The sequence below is a fragment of the Brachionichthys hirsutus genome, chromosome 19 (assembly GCF_040956055.1).
Source record: "Brachionichthys hirsutus isolate HB-005 chromosome 19, CSIRO-AGI_Bhir_v1, whole genome shotgun sequence".
Classification (NCBI taxonomy): Eukaryota; Metazoa; Chordata; class Actinopteri; order Lophiiformes; family Brachionichthyidae; genus Brachionichthys; species Brachionichthys hirsutus.
This window is the reverse complement of record NC_090915.1, coordinates 1066184-1085665: the sequence shown is the minus strand read 5'-3', so window position 1 is coordinate 1085665 and position 19482 is coordinate 1066184. Positions and strand designations below refer to the sequence as shown.

Genomic DNA, 19482 nt, shown 5'->3' with positions numbered 1-19482 from the left:
AAACGTCATTCTGTTGTACAGCTCAAGTGTCAGGTGACAGTCAAAGGGAGGAAAAAGAGATTTTGAGTGCAGCTCCTTCACACCTGAGATGGCACCCAAATGTTGATGTAAAACATCTCTCAGAAAGTGATCAAGAAGTTGCTCGCCAAATGCTCTACGAACACTCTGATGTTTTTGCCCGTGAAGAAGGGGATATTGAATGCATTCCTGGACTACAGCTAAAAATCAACACCACAGACAACACACCAGTGCAAAAGAGCTACAACTCCATCCCAAGACCGCTCTACAGAGAGGTAAAGGAGTATGTGCAGAACCTTTTAAACAGGGGGTGGATTCGAAAATCGGTGTCAGCTCATTCGTCACCAGTGGTGTGTGTGCGTAAAAAGGACAATACTTTGCGCTTGTGTGTTGATTTTTGCAAGCTGAACCGGAAAACAGTACCCGACAGACATCCGTTGCCACGGATACAGGATCTCTTGGACGGTCTCGGAGGAAATTCTTGGTTTTCCATCTTGGACCAGGGCAGCGCATATCATCAGGGTTTTGTTAGTGAGGAGTCAAGGCACTTAACTGCTTTTAGCACACCCTGGGGTTTGTACGAGTGGGTGCGTGTCCCATTCGGTTTAACAAACGCACCAGCCGCATTCCAAAGGTGCATGGAAGGAGTGTTAGAAGGGATTCGAGATGAGTGTTGTGGGCGCCCTACTTAGACGATGTACTTTGCTACTCTAAAACCTTTGAGGAGCACATAGAACATCTTGGACAAGTTCTTTGTAAAATGCGACAACATGGGATAAAACTTCGCCCAGCCAAGTGTGAACTGTTTAAACAGCAAGTGCGTTACCTTGGTAGGCTAGTGTCTAGCGAAGGGGTACAAATGGACCCTAAAGATTTGGATGTTGTGAGTGCTCTGAAAGAGAAGAAGCCCAGCACAGTTGGAGACCTCAGAACATTGCTAGGATTCCTCAGTTATTACAGATCGTTTATACAAGACTTCTCACGACCCTTGTTTGAACTCCTCCAGAGCTCTAAGGACACAAACAATGAAACCAAACCAGCATCAAAAAGAAGTAAAGGACGAACAAAGAAGGGAGACAAAAACCAACTTCCTTCACGCACACCAATAATCTGGACAAGTGAGCATCAGGAAATTGTGTCAAACTTTGTGGACATACTGACCAACCCGCCCATTCTAGCTTATCCTAACTTTGATCTACCATTCGTCTTGCATACAGATGCGTCCAACCAAGGCTTGGGAGCAGTTTTATATCAGAAACAAGACAACAAACTCAAAGTGATCGGTTATGGCTCCCGAACTCTTACACTTGCTGAGAAAAATTATCACTTACATTCTGGTAAACTCGAGTTCCTAGCCCTCAAATGGGCCATCTGCGATAAATTCCGTGATTATCTGTACTATGCTCCGACCTTTACCGTCTATACAGATAACAATCCCTTAACCTATGTCCTCAGTTCAGCCAGGTTAAATGCAGTGGGTCATAGGTGGGTTGGGGAGTTAGCTGACTTCCATTTTGATATCAAGTATAGGCCTGGGAAAAGGAACGCCGATGCGGACATGTTGTCCAGATACCCATTAGATTTCCAACAGCAAATGGGTAAGTACACAGAGACAGTTTCCCCAGAAGTCGTGTCTGCAATGTGGCAGGGCAGCAAGGCAGTTCAGAAGAATGATGTGCCTTGGGTAGCTGCATTGCAAATGAGTTCAAGTGAAAACAATGATCCAACAGGAGGTGTTTTGAGCATGACACCCAAAGACATTAAAACTGCTCAACATGAAGATGAGTCAATCAAAGAGGTGACCACGCTTAAGCTCAATGGATGGACACCTAACGAGAAAGACAAACGGAACATGAGTAAGCAAGTAAGGAGACTACTGTATGAGTGGAACAAGTTGGATGTTGACAATGGACTATTGTACAGAAAAACGGAGCATAACAAACAACTTGTCCTCCCCGAACAGTTAAAACCAATGGTGTTAAAGAGCTTGCACAATGATATGGGTCATGTTGGTTGTGACAAGGTGATTCATCTGGCCCGGGAACGTTTTTACTGGCCATATATGCAACAAGAAATTGAAGACTACGTCACAAAGAAATGTCTGTGCATCAAACAAAAACGTCAAAACGTTCCCCAGAGAGCTCCTATGGGATTCATCACAACCAGTGCTCCCTTTGAGCTAGTTTCCATTGATTACTTACACCTTGAACCAAGCAAAGGAGGGTATGAGTACATTCTAGTACTTGAGGACCATTTTACTCGCTTCGCGCAGGCATACCCTACGAGAAATAAGTCAGGCAAAACGGCTGCCGAAAAGATATTTCAAGATTTTATACCACGTTTCGGGTATCCAGAAAAGTTGCATCATGATCAGGGACGCGAGTTCGAGAACAGTCTTTTCCAAAGATTGCAACAACTGTCAGGAATCGCTCACTCACGAACTACGCCCTACCATCCACAGTGCAACCCAGTGGAGCGCCTGAATCGTACGCTACTCCAAATGCTTCGTACTCTACAGGAGGAAAAAAAAAGTGAATGGAAAGAACATCTTCCGCAAATCATCCATGCCTACAATTGCACAAGGCATGAGTCGACAGGATACTCACCATTTTTCTTCTTGTATGGCCGAACACCTCGGTTGCCAATAGACCTACTTTTCAACGAAACAAAAGAGACCGAAAAACACAATCATCAGATCTATGCAAAACAATGGGCTGATAGAATTACAAAATCGCTGCAGAGAACAGTAAAAAGTCTTCAGGCAAAGGCAAAAAGCATTACGACAAACGCATAAAAGGTGTCGCACTGCAACCAGGCGACAGGGTTCTGGTTAGGAACCTCTTGGAAAGAGGAGGTCCAGGGAAATTGCGCGCCTACTGGGAGTCTGAAGTACATCGCGTAGTCGAGAGAGTAGCTGATGGACCAGTTTATAAAGTACAAGCAGAGAGAGGCAGTAAGGCAGTGCGAGTGTTACACAGAAATCTTTTATTGCCAGTAAATGATTTGCCTTTAGAAGAACTGCCCATCGTCAAAAAGACAAAACAGAGAAGTGATCAAAGAACTGAGAGAAGTCGAGACGATGACAAAACTGACAGTGATAACTCGGAGGATGAAGAAGAACACACTTATCGTTACAACCTCCGGAGTCACATTCCTGCTTACAGACTCATAAACCCTCAGCAAAATGTATCAAACCAAAGCTCGCAGCAATCAGTACCTGTCATACACGTGCAAGATCCTCAAAACCAGCACAGACTCAATGTCACAGCTAGAGAATTTTGCCCACCAGTAGGACAGGAAACTGTGCCCACACAGCAGGTTGTTGAGGAGCAAATGGATGAACTAGCGTTGCTGCAGGAGGAACAAGGACAAATGGAGGAAAGGATTGGAAATAATGGCCAACAGAATGAACTGAGAAGGTCACAGAGGCGAGTACAACCTGCGGAGAGACTTACTTATGACACTCTGGGACAACCTTCATACCAACCATGGACTGCGGATGTAAGAACTCTCTTACTCCCCACATCTGTACCAACAACTTATAACTTGATGCCGTACCCATATTCCCTCCAATCCCAACCGTATGCTTATAACTGGTACACTCTTGTAAACTAAGTCACCCAGAAATAGGAAATGTCTGGAGACATTTATTTTTAGTTGGGAAGAGTGTAGAGGCTTGGAAATAGCAAGGCATGGGTTAAAATATTATTTGATAAGATTTATTAAAAACAGACAACCCTACAATTTTATTTTCTGTGAATAGCGTTATTTACACGTATTAATTCATTTGGTTCCCATACAAGCTCTTTGGAGTTGCATGTAATTCCTACGCCGTCCAGTAGATGGCGCATAGCGCGCACTGGTAGAGAGTAGCGAAGGCACCTGTAGAGGAAGAACTATATCCTGTTCTGTGAAGTAAACGCAGCTAACTACAGTGTCTCTCTCCATTCTTTATCACCAGCAGGCTGATTACTTCACTCACGTATGCCCTCTGAACCTCAGAGGAGCAACACATTCCCCTTTAATATTTAGACATGATATGCTTCAGAAACTCACCGGAACCCTTCCATGACTTTACCCGTCATCCCAGCGCAGCCTGGCTTTCCTGTAGATACTCTGACGTATTAGTCCAGGTTCCCATTGTGCTGCACACACTGGGAGTACGCAGTTGTGTATTAGTCCCTGCCTTCCTTTGTCCTCAAACTGTATTGAAGGCGTGGTAGTTGTGTTAATAATGTGATCATTAGAGTTAACCTTTCCTCTTCTCATTCAGCTTCTATGAGCTACGACCTTTGACCCCATCAGATGATGCACCCACCTTCCAGAAAGGACTTCATCTCTCTGACTCTCGGTGATCCTTCCTCGTACAACAACGGCAAACACCGGAGGACGTCCTGCTGGAGGGTGAGTCTCTTTCGAGTCTCGACCGAGTCCAGAGCGAGGTTATGAGCCCGTGTTGAACTTCACAAATCCATCCCAGATTAACCACCAGCACCAGCAGCTCTCCGGCAACGTTATAATGCTGCAGAAATACTTCAAACATCGTTGCTTGTTGCTTTAACTCATGCTGCCTTTATCACAATAAAAAGCTCTTTAGTGATGACGCTGAGTGGCTGCCTGTTTTGCAGCCTGATCCATAATGAGATATCAAAGGATGCCTCAGCTGGATATGAATGGTAGAGCAAACCTTCTGCTTGTTGGCTGATCATCGCCTATGATCGTGTGGCCTGTTGCGCTACCGTGTGTGCTGAAAGGCTTCAGCTGCTAGCGTCCAGCTAAGCAACGGTATTTGATCACTTCATTGAGATGGAGCAGCTCTGTTAAACCAATCGATGATTTGTTTTCATCCTTTCACCTCTTTTTCTGTGACGCCGCCTGAATGTGTCCGGTCATCACAGTGGAGTAAATTTAGTTTTGTTCTTCTCCTACACTTGATGTTCAGGTTTTGCAGGTATATTGTTTTTCACAAACTGTTAATAACTAACGCTTATTCACATGATCTGTTCTCTTCTAGGAAACTAGTTTTTCCATTCTGGATGGGCAAATATTTGATAGCCATCCTCTGAGTCGTGTTCTTTGGCTTGTTAGTTTTTATTTATTTATTTATTTATTTTATTTTATTTTTGGCTTGTTAGAACAGCAGTAAAAAGGATTTCGATTGGTGTTTAACATCTCCGATCAGATGCTAGGCAGGCTGGGAATCTCTCCGGCCTGGTGAGGCCTCATCTTTGAAAGGAATTCCCTCTTCTGATATCAGGGGTTAATGTCCCAGAGCTTTTACTACAGTGTATGACTTAATGTCGACACCTGAATGCCACAAGGGGAGCTTCAGAAACAAAGTCTAAACCAGTTTTACTTAAATAAATGCTTCTTTTGTATAAGCACAGTCCCGCAAAAATGTCCAGAATAAGGAAAACCAATTCCATGCAAGCTTTGCTACGGCGCATTCTTAGAATGCTTCAGTTCCGGTGCATGAGCTGCAGCCCAAAAAGTAAACGTCCTCAGAGATCAAGTGTGCTCCGTCAGCACTCGCAGGTGATGGCGCAACAGTTTCACGGTGTTGCCCGGGTGTTCATTAGACCAGGTAGCGGGGTGGTGTCCTGAGGGACGGTGATCACGTCTGTCCCTCTGCCCTGCTCGCATTGTGTGCTTAAAGCATCGGGTGGAGACTCGGAGACGCAGCGTTTGCTCAGGGTAAGCCTCTCTGCTGTGTGTGCAGTAGAATGGCCTGTTGCTTGTTGCTTTAAGCAGTGGGGGGGGGGGTGTGTGTGTGTGTGTGGGGGGGTGTTGTGTGGTCCGCACTCAGTGTTCATCTGCTGTGTTTAACTACAGAAATGGAAGCAGCTGTCCCGGCTCCAGCGCAGCATCGTCCTGATGCTGCTGGGTCTTCTGCTCTTATTTGGACTGCTCTGCTTACCCAGCATCACGGAGCAGTGGTCAGGTAACACACGCACACACACACACACAGTGATAAATGCATGTCTGTGCTTGTGTGTTTACTAGATTTAAGTTTTGTGTACTCGTGGATGAGCTGTGTTTGATGTCTATGCTAAGCTAGCGTGTTTGTACAAGCAGATCCAGGCTCGGCGGAGTAGATCGATCTGCTTCTCGTGGAGGCTCGACTGCTCGGCTTCAGACGTGCTGACCCGCGGCCTGTCTTCCTGTTCACTGTGTGTGTGCGTGTGCGTGTGTGTGTGTGTGTGTGTGTGATTAGGGTTGGACGACAGGGACGACTGGCTGGAGCTGAATGAGAGGTTCCTGAGGACCGTTCATCCGGATGTGAAGTCTGCGTTGGGTCAGGCTGTGGCTCCTGTGGCAGGACCACATGTGGGGCCAGCTCTGAGCCTCGATTCAGGTCCAGATTCTGAGGCCAAGTCCAGAGAGCCAGACGTCCCCATGCTGGCTAAACCTCCCATAAAGGTGAGATCAGAACTGATCTCACCTTTACTCACTCCAGTCCAGGTTTTTGATTCTCCAGAGAGAACATCTCAACTTTACTTTGATGAAACTTTATTGATATCAGGGCACTGCTGGACTGACATACAGATGTGTTTTAGTTGTTTTCCATTATCTGTTCACGTCCCCGTCCCCCCCATTTGTAGTCCTAGCTGCTCTTTTATCCACAGAAAAAGATTTTCTCAAACAAAAGAGGTCCGCCCAGTCTGCACAACGATGTGGACACAGCAGGCAGGGAAAAGCAAGAGGTGGTTGAAGAAGAGGAGGATAAAAACAAGAAGATTGTCAGGTGAGCGGTTTGATTTTGTATTAAACAACTGCTCGGCTTTGTCTTAGTCTGACTTCAGATGTCCACATTAGATTAGATCTTCTCTCTGTTATTATAAATATTAAGTTGAATTACCCCCCCACTCTCTCACACACACACACACACACACACACACACACACACACTCTTTTTCAATTTTATAATCCACTATTGACACTCACCTTTATCTGTGAGCTGCTTGCACGTTGCACATACTGTCCTATTAACTTTAATCTATTGTAATTTTGCATCTGAGGTGTAATTTAATTTGAATTTATTGTTATTTTATATCTGTGGAGTAATTTATTTTTAATGTATTATTTTATATTGCATCAAGTTAGTAATTTAATATTAGTTTTATTTGTATTGTTAAATGCCGATGATTTATGTACGAAGGACTTTCAACGGAAACAAGACTGCAAGGGCTTTTTAGAAATGCTCCTCTTAGACAGGATGTTTGACTGTACTTGTACTGTAATACATGCTACTGTTTGACTGTACTTGTACTGTAATACATGCTACTGTGTGACTGTACTTGTACTGTAATACATGCTACTGTGTGACTGTACTTGCCATGATCGAAGCCGACCAGGCCACAGAAGCTTTACCGTTAACTGCAGCCACCCCCCCCAAACCTGCTGACACAGTCCCACAGGCAGGTCAGTACAAATCTGAGGAATGGAAATCCCAGAGAGCAACAATTACTCCTGCAGTCTCTCCTTTGTTTTTAGCGTTTTGAAAGTTTGGACATTTTCCCAAAGCAACAATATCAACACATCACAGAGAATGTTCTTCACTGACTCCTAAAATGAGATCTGAACTGCTGAGAGACCGTCAACAAAGACATAACTGCCGGTTGTCTTTATTTAGTCCCGTGTTTGTTTGTTTGTTCCAGCTGGAGCTGTGGACAGACTGGAGGCCGTACGTGACGCCTTCAGGCATGCATGGAAAGGTTACAAGAACCATGCCTGGGGTCACGATGAATTCAAACCTATCTCCAAGTCTTTCGGCGAGTGGTTTGGACTCGGGCTAACGATTGTTGACTCTCTGGACACCATGTGGATTATGGGCCTTAAAGAAGGTAGTATCATCAGTTATTGGAGCGACGTTAGATCTTTGCATATTTTGAGCTGTGCGCAGATCGGTGTCGCTCAAAAATATCCTTGTTTGAGCCCAACAAATGTTACAGGAACGAAACATGTTCTGTTGAGTTTTTAGTGTGACGTGATTCGTACAAGACGATTTGATTTTTAGACTTTTAATTAATGCCTCTCACTCACTCCAGAGTTTTTAGAGGCAAAGAACTGGGTGGAGAAAGAGCTCTCCTTCAACAAGAACGTGGACGTGAATCTGTTTGAGACGACTATCCGGGTCCTTGGCGGCCTGCTGAGCACCTACCATCTGACGGGAGACCAGCTCTTCCTAGAAAAAGCTGTGAGTCAGTCCGTAAAAGCCCGTCGCCGCTTTGAGTCTGACCAGAATACGAATTAGGCGCTCGGGGCCTAATAGATCTAATTTTCTACCATAATAATGTTTCTTTTCTCCACTTAAAGACGGACCTTGGGTCCAGGTTGATGCCTGCTTTTAAAACCCCGTCAAAGATCCCGTTCTCAGACGTAAACATCGGGAAGGGAACGGCCCACCCGCCCCGATGGACTTCAGACAGTACTCTGGCTGAGGTCACGAGCATCCAGCTGGAATTCCGAGAGCTCAGCCGTCTCACCCAGGAGCCACAGTACCAGGTCAGGAGCGACGGAATGAGAAACGGCTGAAGGCAGTAGAAAGAGCGTTGCATTGTGTAGCTGACCTGACGAGCATCGAGTCCATCATCAGCCCAGTCCAATTAAAATGGAACAAGCGCTGATACGCAGTTGAAAGAGCACTTTTTAAGCAGTTCAACATGCTGGCTGTCGGGCGTGAGGCGGTTGATGGCTGTTTTACTCGTTACAGGAAGTTGTGAATGAGGTCATGAAGCTGGTCCACAAGCTGCCAGGGAAACACGACGGCCTGGTGCCCATGTTCATCAACACCAACAGCGGCCAGTTCACCCACAAGGGAGTGTTCACGCTGGGAGCCAGGGCAGACAGCTACTGAGTACCTGCTGAAGCAGTGGATCCAGGGAGCCAAGAGCGAAGACGAGTACGCGCTTTCAGAGGAGTCACATTTCAAAGCTGAATATTTAGGATTATCATCGGTCCGTTCTAAGTGTGATCGTGTATCTGACATCAACTAAATAGATTTCTCTGTGAGTTTGTGGCGCCGTGTGCACGATGTGTTACGTTAGCTGTTGCCTTCTTGTGATTGGTCCAGCCTGCTGGAGGATTACATCCAGGCTGTAGACGGCGTGAAGAAACACCTGGTGAAGCAGACGGGGCCCAACAGACTCACCTTTGTAGGAGAGTTGTCCAATAACCGTTTCAACCCCAAGATGGTGAGGATGCTCAACCTGAACTTCTTGTACAGATATGGGGGGGGGGGCATGAAGTCACATGTTCCTTCTTTAACCAATGGAGCGGCTGGAAACCCCCATTTTCAATCGCATGCATGTGCTGCACTGCCAAAACTCAACAAACCCACATCGACATAGAACGCCTTCCGTATTAACGTGCTTGTGTTGGTCCGTCATCGGCCAGACCGACGCGTCTGCCCCTGTAGCAGCCGGGCCTGTTGTTGGTCCGTCATCGGCCAGACTGACGCGTCTGCCCCTGTAGCAGCCGGGCCTGTTGTTGGTCCGTCATCGGCCAGACCGACGCGTCTGCCCCTGTAGCAGCCGGGCCTGTTGTTGGTCCGTCATCGGCCAGACCGACGCGTCTGCCCCTGTAGCAGCCGGGCCTGTTGTTGGTCCGTCATCGGCCAGACCGACGCGTCTGCCCCTGTAGCAGCCGGGCCTGTTGTTGGTCCGTCATCGGCCAGACTGACGCGTCTGCCCCTGTAGCAGCCGGGCCTGTTGTTGGTCCGTCATCGGCCAGACCGACGCGTCTGCCCCTGTAGCAGCCGGGCCTGTTGTTGGTCCGTCATCGGCCAGACTGACGCGTCTGCCCCTGTAGCAGCCGGGCCTGTTGTTGGTCCGTCATCGGCCAGACCGACGCGTCTGCCCCTGTAGCAGCCGGGCCTGTTGTTGGTCCGTCATCGGCCAGACCGACGCGTCTGCCCCTGTAGCAGCCGGGCCTGTTGTTGGTCCGTCACCTGCCAGACCGACGCGTCTGCCCCTGTAGCAGCCGGGCCTGTTGTTGGTCCGTCATCGGCCAGACCGACGCGTCTGCCCCTGTAGCAGCCGGGCCTGTTGTTGGTCCGTCATCGGCCAGACCGACGCGTCTGCCCCTGTAGCAGCCGGGCCTGTTGTTGGTCCGTCATCGGCCAGACCGACGCGTCTGCCCCTGTAGCAGCCGGGCCTGTTGTTGGTCCGTCATCGGCCAGACTGACGCGTCTGCCCCTGTAGCAGCCGGGCCTGTTGTTGGTCCGTCATCGGCCAGACCGACGCGTCTGCCCCTGTGGCAGCCGGGCCTGTTGTTGGTCCGTCATTGGCCAGACTGACGCGTCTGCCCCTGTAGCAGCCGGGCCTGTTGTTGGTCCGTCACCTGCCAGACTGACGCGTCTGCCCCTGTAGCAGCCGGGCCTGTTGTTGGTCCGTCATTGGCCAGACTGACGCGTCTGCCCCTGTGGCAGCCGGGCCTGTTGTTGGTCCGTCATCGGCCAGACTGACGCGTCTGCCCCTGTAGCAGCCGGGCCTGTTGTTGGTAGCCCATCATTTCAGTTCCCTCCCTCCTGTCTGCTCCTCGCTCTGCAGGATCACCTTGTGTGCTTCCTGCCAGGAACCTTGGCGCTGGGGGTTCACAACGGCCTCCCGGGGGACCACATGGATCTAGCAGAGAAGCTAATGGAGACGTGTCACCAGATGTACAAACAGATGGAGACCGGGCTGAGCCCCGAGATCGCACACTTCAACCTGCAGTCGAGTGACGGCCGTGACGTCATGGTCAAGGTGAGGCTGGTGGCTGACGGATTGTAAGTCTTCATTTTTAGCTTGTCTTTGGGTTTCTGTCCCCGTAGTAAGCAGGTGAGAGCTTTTTCTTTATTTCACAGTTGTGTACTGATTCTTTCTTTTGAATGCACATTTTAATCAGTCTAATTCCATCATGGGGTCGTAGCCACAGCCTGCCGGTGCAATCTTCATTTTATTAACTTGTCTCCACTGCTGGCTTCATTAACCTCAAATATAGATATAAAGCAGGAGCTCATTATGATTCTAGGCTTAGCGGCTCCACTTGTAGAGCACTTACCTCTGATCGGCATTAATGCTCGCAACATGTTTATTAAAATGTTTCCTCTCGGTTCAAAATAATGTGTAATGTGTGATCTCTGAAATAATTTTAGTTTGACACATTCCGTCCCCCAGCCTGCCGACAGACACAACCTGCTGAGACCAGAGACAGTGGAAAGTCTGTTCTACATGTACAGAGACTGGGGATGGGAGATTCTGCAGAGCTTCAATAACTACACGAAGGTACGATCCTCAGCGTTTATATGTATGTAGAAAGACACGGACCACGGTTAATGTGTGTGAGGATCCTGGATTGGACCCCTCCCTCCAGGGATTATGTGTGACTCATGGATCACTTGGACTAAAAGGGTCTGGAAGCAAATTTACGGCCACTTCTACATTTTTATGGAAGAATTATAGATCGATTTTTAAGGAGCTCTTTAGCAATGGAGACGCAGTCAAAATGTTAGCTAATGCTGTTAAAGAGGAAGACGCGTCCTACGAGGAAGCATTAAATGTCCCGGTGTTGCCATGGCAGCCTCCTAAGATGGGTTGCAGGGTTACAGTGGCTGCAGAGAGGTCTATAATTGACGTTCTCAATTTGAAAAGAAAATCTGAAATTCTGAGCTTTGGTCTGTTTTGCTTCGTTTCTAGTGTTCTTCTTTGAATAATGTGGACCTGCTATTATTCCATGACTGTTTCTGTAATTCAACAACACTCAAGGAACTAAGGCATCATTGCACTTTAAATAAAGATTTAAGAATCATTTTAAGATTTTACTAAATGTGGATTTCTTTAAGACCATGGTTCCATTTTTTATTCATACTTTTATCTGACAATTGATCCGACATGTAACTTAAAATCTGCTCTGATCCAAACTGATTTGTGATCCGTTGCACCTCAGAACTGAACTGAATCTCACTGGTTCTGCAGGTGCCGGATGGCGGCTACACGTCCATCAACAACGTCCGTGACCCGGCTAACCCCGGGCCCCGGGACAAGATGGAGAGCTTCTTCCTGGGCGAGACGCTGAAGTACTTGTATCTGCTCTTCTCCGATGACATGGAGCTGCTGAGTCTAGACAAGTTTGTCTTCAACACAGAGGCACATCCTTTCCCCATATGGCCCTCCCCTCCCAAATGATATCACCCTGGGGGAGAGGTCTGTGAAGAGGAGTCCCACAGGGTCCTGTTTGAGTCAGAGACTGTCATCGCTGCTCAGTCAGGCGTCTTAAGCAACCGTCCAGGCTGGACTGCCGCGCTGAGCGGGGAACCAGATCTATGCCATCCGCCTGCGTGTCCACGTCTCCACGTGGAGGAATTTACTTTCCCATGTCTTTACTTTTCTCCTTTATTTTGTATTCTTCCTCAGGAAAAGGTTCCCGTTAGAGCCGGTCTCTAATGTCTAAAGAAAATGGGGATGTGGTGCTAGCAGGAGACAGGACAGCGTGGGGGGGTGGGGGGGGGGGGGTGGGGGTTCTGTAACTCGTTCTGGTGTGTGTCTGTGCTAACTACAGCCGTTTCTTCCCTGGGGAAGTCATGCGAGGTGAAGGAGACTGACCTCAGTGGTCGCTGATTCTTACTGAAGGTCCAGTCAGTATTACTTGTAACTATGGCGAAAATCAGCTTGATTTGTGTTCGGTGTTTCTGGTGGATGAGTGTCGTTACGATTGGCTGACATGAACAGACATCAGAGAGACATGCTTGGACACGTCTGTCCTGGCTGTTGTCCTGGAGTCGGAACCAATTTCAGTTTTCCAGCCAGCACATTTTTTTTTTATTTGATAAATAATTTAAGCAGGATGCTTTTAACTAGCAAAGAAAAGATTTTATTAGGCCCGAGCGCCTATCCTAGGCGTAAGGGGCTATTGCTTTTGCAACGCAGAAGACGACAAGTTGACGAGCGCAGCTCGTCAACCCTCGACAAAGTTGACGAGCTCGGCATCCAACTTTGCCATGCTGTTGAGGACGACCAACACGCTCACGCGCACACACACACCGACACTCAACAGCACACACACACACCCCGACACTAAACAACACACACGCACACACACAGACAACCACAAACACGAGTTGACGAGCGCAGCGAGTCAACCATCGGGCGACCAACACACCCACGCCCACACACACGACACTCAACAGCACACACCCTGACACAAACATACGTGTTTGTGTGTGTCTGTGTGCACCCACAGACGCGTAGCCCTTGTCGAGACCATTCCGAAAATGTATTTTGTGTAGAAATCGCACACTCGGAAAAAAAGTTATATTGTTTTTGCAAACATTCTTTATTCTTCTTTATTCTTTGTTCTGCTGTTTAAACGGCAATTTGACCCCCCAAACATGCTCGAAAACTCACCAAACTTTGAACCAAGCTCAGAACCGGCAAAAAATTAATTATTTTATGTGTTTCAAAATTGGGCATGAAAAGGTGGTTAAATCCCATAATAAGTGGGAGTTTAGCATTCGCTGCCACTCTGATATTTCATTTCTTTTGATCCAAGGGCAGCAAATGAAACGTGCTAATTTAAAGGAATATTCTTCTCACAGGTCCAGTGTCTGTGAAGAACATCTGCACCACGGCCGGAACAGGATTCAGAGTTCGTTATTCCTGATTAAACCAGTTTAACTTCTGTTCGATTAAGAACGGTGATCAGATCAGATGAGAGGATCTGTGAGGTCAAAGGTCAAACAGAGTGTTCCTACCGGGTCCTGATCCCTTTGATGCTGGAGGAGTCGTTCTGCAGGAAGCCAGCCTTCATGTCGGATATTCAGGATCACCCGTTTGTGTTGTGAGACCGGTGGCGGAGGAAGTAAACAACCACGAGCTCCTCTGCTCCCGGGCTGAGCTTCTGAAGCCAGTTCTTCACACGCTTCTGCATTTTGCTGTCTAATTGTTGAGCACTGCTGATTCCTTTTATGTATATAAACATTAGTCTGGTGTAAGTCAATTTCATACAGGAAGTTGTACTTTAAGATTTTTGGTACAAAATATTTTGTCCTGATCAACTTTTATCAGCTGATTGGCCAATTGTTCCTGTTGTGATGATGATGATGATGAATGGATCCAAGCCAGAGCAGAATGACAGCGCTATTATTTCTACACTGATGTGGACGAAACGTCTTGATAGGTTTTGTACCCGCAGCGGTTTCTGCCTCGGTGACTGTGACCCCGTGTCTGGGACCAACGTGGATCAATACTGTTTTCACTGGTTCAATCAATTCACTGACCTTTGCAAGAAAACGAAAGAAACCTGCATCTCGCAACAACGAGTCAGAAATCAATGACTAACTTGCTTGTTCTATTGCTTTGATGATATTTCTCTTTATACCCGTCGTTCATCAAACCTTCAGACGTCACGTGACTGCATTAAGCACTTTGTAAATGTGGCTCACTGAAACGCTTCACCACTATAAACCCTCGTCCTGCCAATAAAGTTTTTGATTGAAGCTTTTCATCAAAGGTTTAATTGCTTTTATTATTCATTTAGGGAAACCTGGAGGAGACCAACGGTGGTCGTTGCTTTTTCCTTGGAATGAGCCTCTTCCTGATCAGATCAATGCTCACACTTCCAACATGACACGCTCAAAATGACATTGCCTGCTGCCCAACATGAGAGGGCAGCAGGATCCGTCCTTCAGTGTATAAACCAGAAACGTCCCATAATGAGCCGAATCACAGAGATGAGTCATCCCTCCAAAGAATAGTCTTTATTTCTCGTGTAATTAGGCCCGAGCGCCTATCCTAGGCGTAAGGGGCTATTGCTTTTGCAACGCAGAAGACGACAAGTTGACTCGACAAAAGGGTTGACAACAATTTATGGCCGAGAGGCAGGATACACCCTGGACAAGCCGCCAGTTCATCACAGGGCCACACACACACTCAGATTCTACTGTAATAGATCCTAATCAGAATCCAAAATCAATTGTGCAAACTGGTGGAACATTGGTGCACCATGCCTGGGCATTTTACATTTATTATTCTTCATTATGTTGGCAAAAACCTTTAAAAAAAGCAATACTGTAAATACTTTCTGAGATACCTTCCAGAAAAAACAAATGGCGGAGGTGATGACTGGAAAGCCTCTTCCTCAGCAGGAGTTCTCCAGCCCGTCGCTCTGATGGTTATAATCTACTGCCTTCACTGGGTGAAATGAGCAAATACCACGTTAGTACAACTGCATGCAATACTTCACTGTGGCAGTTTCCAAATGAAAGAAACTCCACTGCTTGCAAGCAGCGTTTGCTCATTCAGAGTGCTGCATAAAAATCATGTGCGATGTGCTCTCTGCTCCACAGGACTACCAAGAACTGCACTAAAAATAGGAGCTACACCATATATAACCTCATCACCGAGGCCATCGCCTCGAGTTCACACCGCTGGCGAGGCCTGTGTGCATCCTACAGATGCCGTTCATACACCATTAGTAAGACAAACAAGCTTAAGCTCAACCGTTTTCATTGGCAGATTGACAATACATTGCATTATCCTAATAGACTTAGTAAATATCTCGTTTAGTGCACAACAGCGCTTTTGATTTGCTCTCAGCTATGCAATGAAAGTTCTAAATAAATATTTATTACAATAAAATGAAAACAAACAAAAGTTAAGAATACCTGAAACCCTTTGCAGAACCATAAAAAGACAAAGAACAAATACAGAAGCTGACACAATTTAGACATGAACAAAAAAAAATTCTGATTTTAAAGGTTGTTTCAAGTTTGAAGTTTGAAATTTGAAACGTTTGAAAATTATAGCATACGCAGAATAATACAACAGAAACAACAGGCACCTTCACACTCTGGTCTGTGAAAGTTGCAAAACAGGAGTCAAACTGAAATTCAGGTTAAATTTCAAGACATTTTACCCCAAAAAATGAGGCAGTTTTAACATCAGTCATTTACAATATACTTAGACATACACTTGGTATTCCAGTTCCAGTGCATGCGCACGCTGCGACCAGCAGCAGTTCAAACTGCTGTAAACCAAATTGCCCTCCAAGGGACAGATTAATAAAGTATTGTATTGTATTGTATTGTAATAAGTACAGCTATTTAAAGTTAATACAGTTTAGTATAAAGACCCAGCAATAACTCGCACCACAGAACATGATTGGATTCTGCAGGTACCTGGTGGTGCCGTTTAATTATAAGGCTATTTTTTGGCAGGTGTTTCTATTATGTCATCCACCCCATGTTTATCATGTAATATCAAACTACATCCTCTAAAATGTGCATAAGGTTGAAGGAACACCTCAGTTTGGAAACAACAATTACCGGATGCTTTTTGGATTGATTAGTATTAGTACCTGTGCACATGGCAATAAACGATTCTATTGCAGCGATATTGTGATCCACAGTATTTGTTTTAGTTTGCTCTATTTAATAATCTGCCAAAGTCTTCTGTAAAATGTCCTTATAACTGAATTCCAGACACCTGGATCAATTGGTGAGAGGAAGTACAACAACTAGAGGACTCAAAAGTAAAGCTTTACAACTTTATGGAATCTGTAAAAAGGAGAGGTGCGAAGCGAAGCCCACTGTTGACATTTGCAGGTTATGGTATCCAAAACGTGCTCAGATGTCTTTGCGTCATCATACAGTCTCCATGACAGCTGCAATCTCCTTCAGCTGCTTGTGGAAATTCTGCAGAGTATGAATCAGAATCTCAGAATAAAACAATAATCCCTTGCACCAGCAGCACGATGCTCTCACCCATAAATACGGACCTGGAACTGCGGAATTGTCATCTTATAAGACTTGTGGCAAATCATCCCAGAGGGATCAACGATCTTCAGCAGCAGACATACGTGTGAGCATTACATTATAACAGCTTGAATTTATCGGACAAAGAATCGAGGTATAACTATTTAGGCATTAAAAATAATATATTTCTATAAGAAATGTATTTAATATATTTGATTTTGCTTTTCAAAATGCTGTATATGGTGGATTTTAATTTTCTGAAGGTCGGTGTGTGCCGTGCTACTTCTGTTCCCAGAGACAGAGAACGTAAGTTTATTCTCTTTGCAACACATTTGGTGAAAAATGGATTTCCCTAATGTTAAAGAACCATAACATGATGGATGTTTTACCTTAATAATGCCATATACATTTTTATATACCGTAACCAAACGTCTCGCCAAACGTCTACTTCATGAAGCAAACCATTGGAAACGCTTGTGGTACAATAGGATTGATTCATGCCATAGCCAACAACCTGGCTCACCTGGAATTTGGTGAGCACCTTGTCCGTTGTGTATGAAATGGTAGAAATGTAAATGTATATCTTGGGCCTGATGCTTTTCATTGTCGAAGACATTTTACTAAAGTAATTCCATTCAAGACGCTGATAAATGTATTTGTGCTTTCATTTCAAATAGACTTGATTCTTGAAATACTCATTTTACTGGTATCCCAAGGCAGTTAATGGCAAAAACAACATTTATAACCATAGTCTGTACTTTATTTAGTAATCCAGTTTCATTCCAGTGTTTGTCAGAATTTAGACTTTAAGGATCTGTTCCTTGTTTATAAATCTCTTAATTATAAAAATAGTCACTCGCAAGCTCTCGTTCAGGATTTTTATATGCATAAAATTTTACTTGCAAGAAAACAGGCGCCTCTGCTTTCAAACTACAAAATTATAAAACTCCTCATGAGCTGCAAGAGACGTAACATCTTTAAATGACAACTTAATACATTTGTATATGTTTTAGCTTCTAAATCATGTTCGTGCATATTTCATTATTCTTCTTAATGGTTTCTACTTTTTATTTTGTTTCTAATAAATATCCTGTGCTGCCTCCTTACTGTGAAATGTTATAATTTTGTGTCTAATGTACTATTTCGTCATCATTGTAAAGCACTTTGCTTCATAACTAGTTACTTATTCTAATTATATATTTTTTTAAAGCGTGAAAATAATTACATGCGTTCATTGTACAGATATGTTTAGTAGAAAAAACGTGCATTAGGTATTGTAATACCTGTATTTTTAGAAAGAAAGATTAACAATCTTGATTGCACACGATCTTATCTCATCTCTAAATCTCGATACTTTGTCGACATATCTGTATCGATTTTACCGAGCATTGCACTTTCTACTTAGAGGCCGGTTCTGCACTTAAGAAGTTTGTTGAAGAAATGGTTCCAATGACCCCGGAGAAAAAGGCTGCCTTCCTGGAAAAAGATGAGGTAAGAAAAAAATGCTGACAAGAAAATCTTGAATCAAGGATGCAATAATGAGGTTTTCAGCAATATCCAGAAGAGTGAGGAATCTGATGTTTTAGTCAGCTTTTCATTTCAATAAAATCTGTTGATTTACAAGAATCATACTCATTCAGTCATATTTGTCACTTATTTTTTAGTAAGTGACAAATAAAATGATTAATTACTTTAAATGCACAACTCTCCTCCCACGGCCAAAAACATGCAAAATTAGGTGAATTGGTTACGCTAAATTGTCCGTAGGTGTGTGTGTGAATAATTGTCAGTCTGTATGTGGCCCTGCAATGACCTGGCGGCTTGTCCAGGGTGTACCCCGCCTCTTGCCCATTGACTGCTGGAATAGGCTCCAGCGCGACCCGGTACCGGACAAAGCAATTGGGAAGATGAATGAACGAGCTGTGATTTGAAGAACTCCTTTTGTTTGTTTGTTTGTTTGTTTTTTAGATGGTCGTAAGCCTTTCCCGATTGTCCATGGGAAAACTTCAGAAGATACTCTCCTTGAGGTGAGACCTCACAAAAAAAACACAAGCAAGTTTAAACAAAAATGTATTTTCGGGCTGCCGCGCATTTAATCTCGTTCTTTGTGTTTGATCGCGCTCCAGGATGCCGTCGAGGTTTGTAAGGCGTTCATGAAACGCGACCTTCAGGAGGTCAGTTTCACCATCATTGCTCTGTCCAAGGATTCAAACTGAGGAAACGTCCCTGCAAACAAAGAAAATTCTCAAGTACTGATGTGACTTAGAAAATGAGTTTTTCTTTTTCTTTTAGAGTGGCTTTACCGTTTACTTAATGCAATTTCAGGGATGTCATTCTGAAGCGATGCTCTGTTCTCATGACTCTCTTGCTTCCATGGAATTGGAAATAAATCAGTGCAATATAGTGCAACAATATTTCCTGTTAAAATATCAAACTTCCAGTTTCTTGCGACTGAAAAGCTTTTAACCACACTGCACTGAAGATTGTTTACAAGGCATGTTCAGTTTCCAGTTAAGGAGTAATTTAACAAATGTTCCACATCAGAGGCGTCTCATCCTCTTTTTTTGTGTTAATTTTGGTCACATGTTTCGTGTTGTGATTAAAACTAGTTGAAGAAGCGTGTTGTGCAAAGGTTGCTTTGAAGGCACCGGTGGGCCTAGCCCTGTTTGTTGTATGCAGCAAGCAGTGTTACAAAAAGCTTGTCAAAAAGTAGACAATGAAAAACGCCGACT

The 19482-nt window shown here is 45.0% G+C and overlaps 1 protein-coding gene and 1 pseudogene across 1 annotated transcript; both read left to right on the top strand.

Moving 5' to 3' along the window:
* The first annotated feature begins 4323 nt into the window (after positions 1-4323).
* On the top strand, positions 4324-12185 carry LOC137908837 (endoplasmic reticulum mannosyl-oligosaccharide 1,2-alpha-mannosidase-like; annotated as a pseudogene).
* Positions 12186-17186: 5001 nt separating this feature from the next.
* On the top strand, positions 17187-18966 carry LOC137908685 (ubiquitin carboxyl-terminal hydrolase isozyme L3-like; the record flags this gene model as incomplete). Its single annotated transcript, XM_068753105.1, has 5 exons — positions 17187-17283; positions 18156-18241; positions 18618-18633; positions 18719-18777; positions 18877-18966. Coding segments are annotated over 5 exons (348 nt in total), but the record flags the coding sequence as incomplete, so codon positions are not given.
* Positions 18967-19482: the final 516 nt, after the last annotated feature.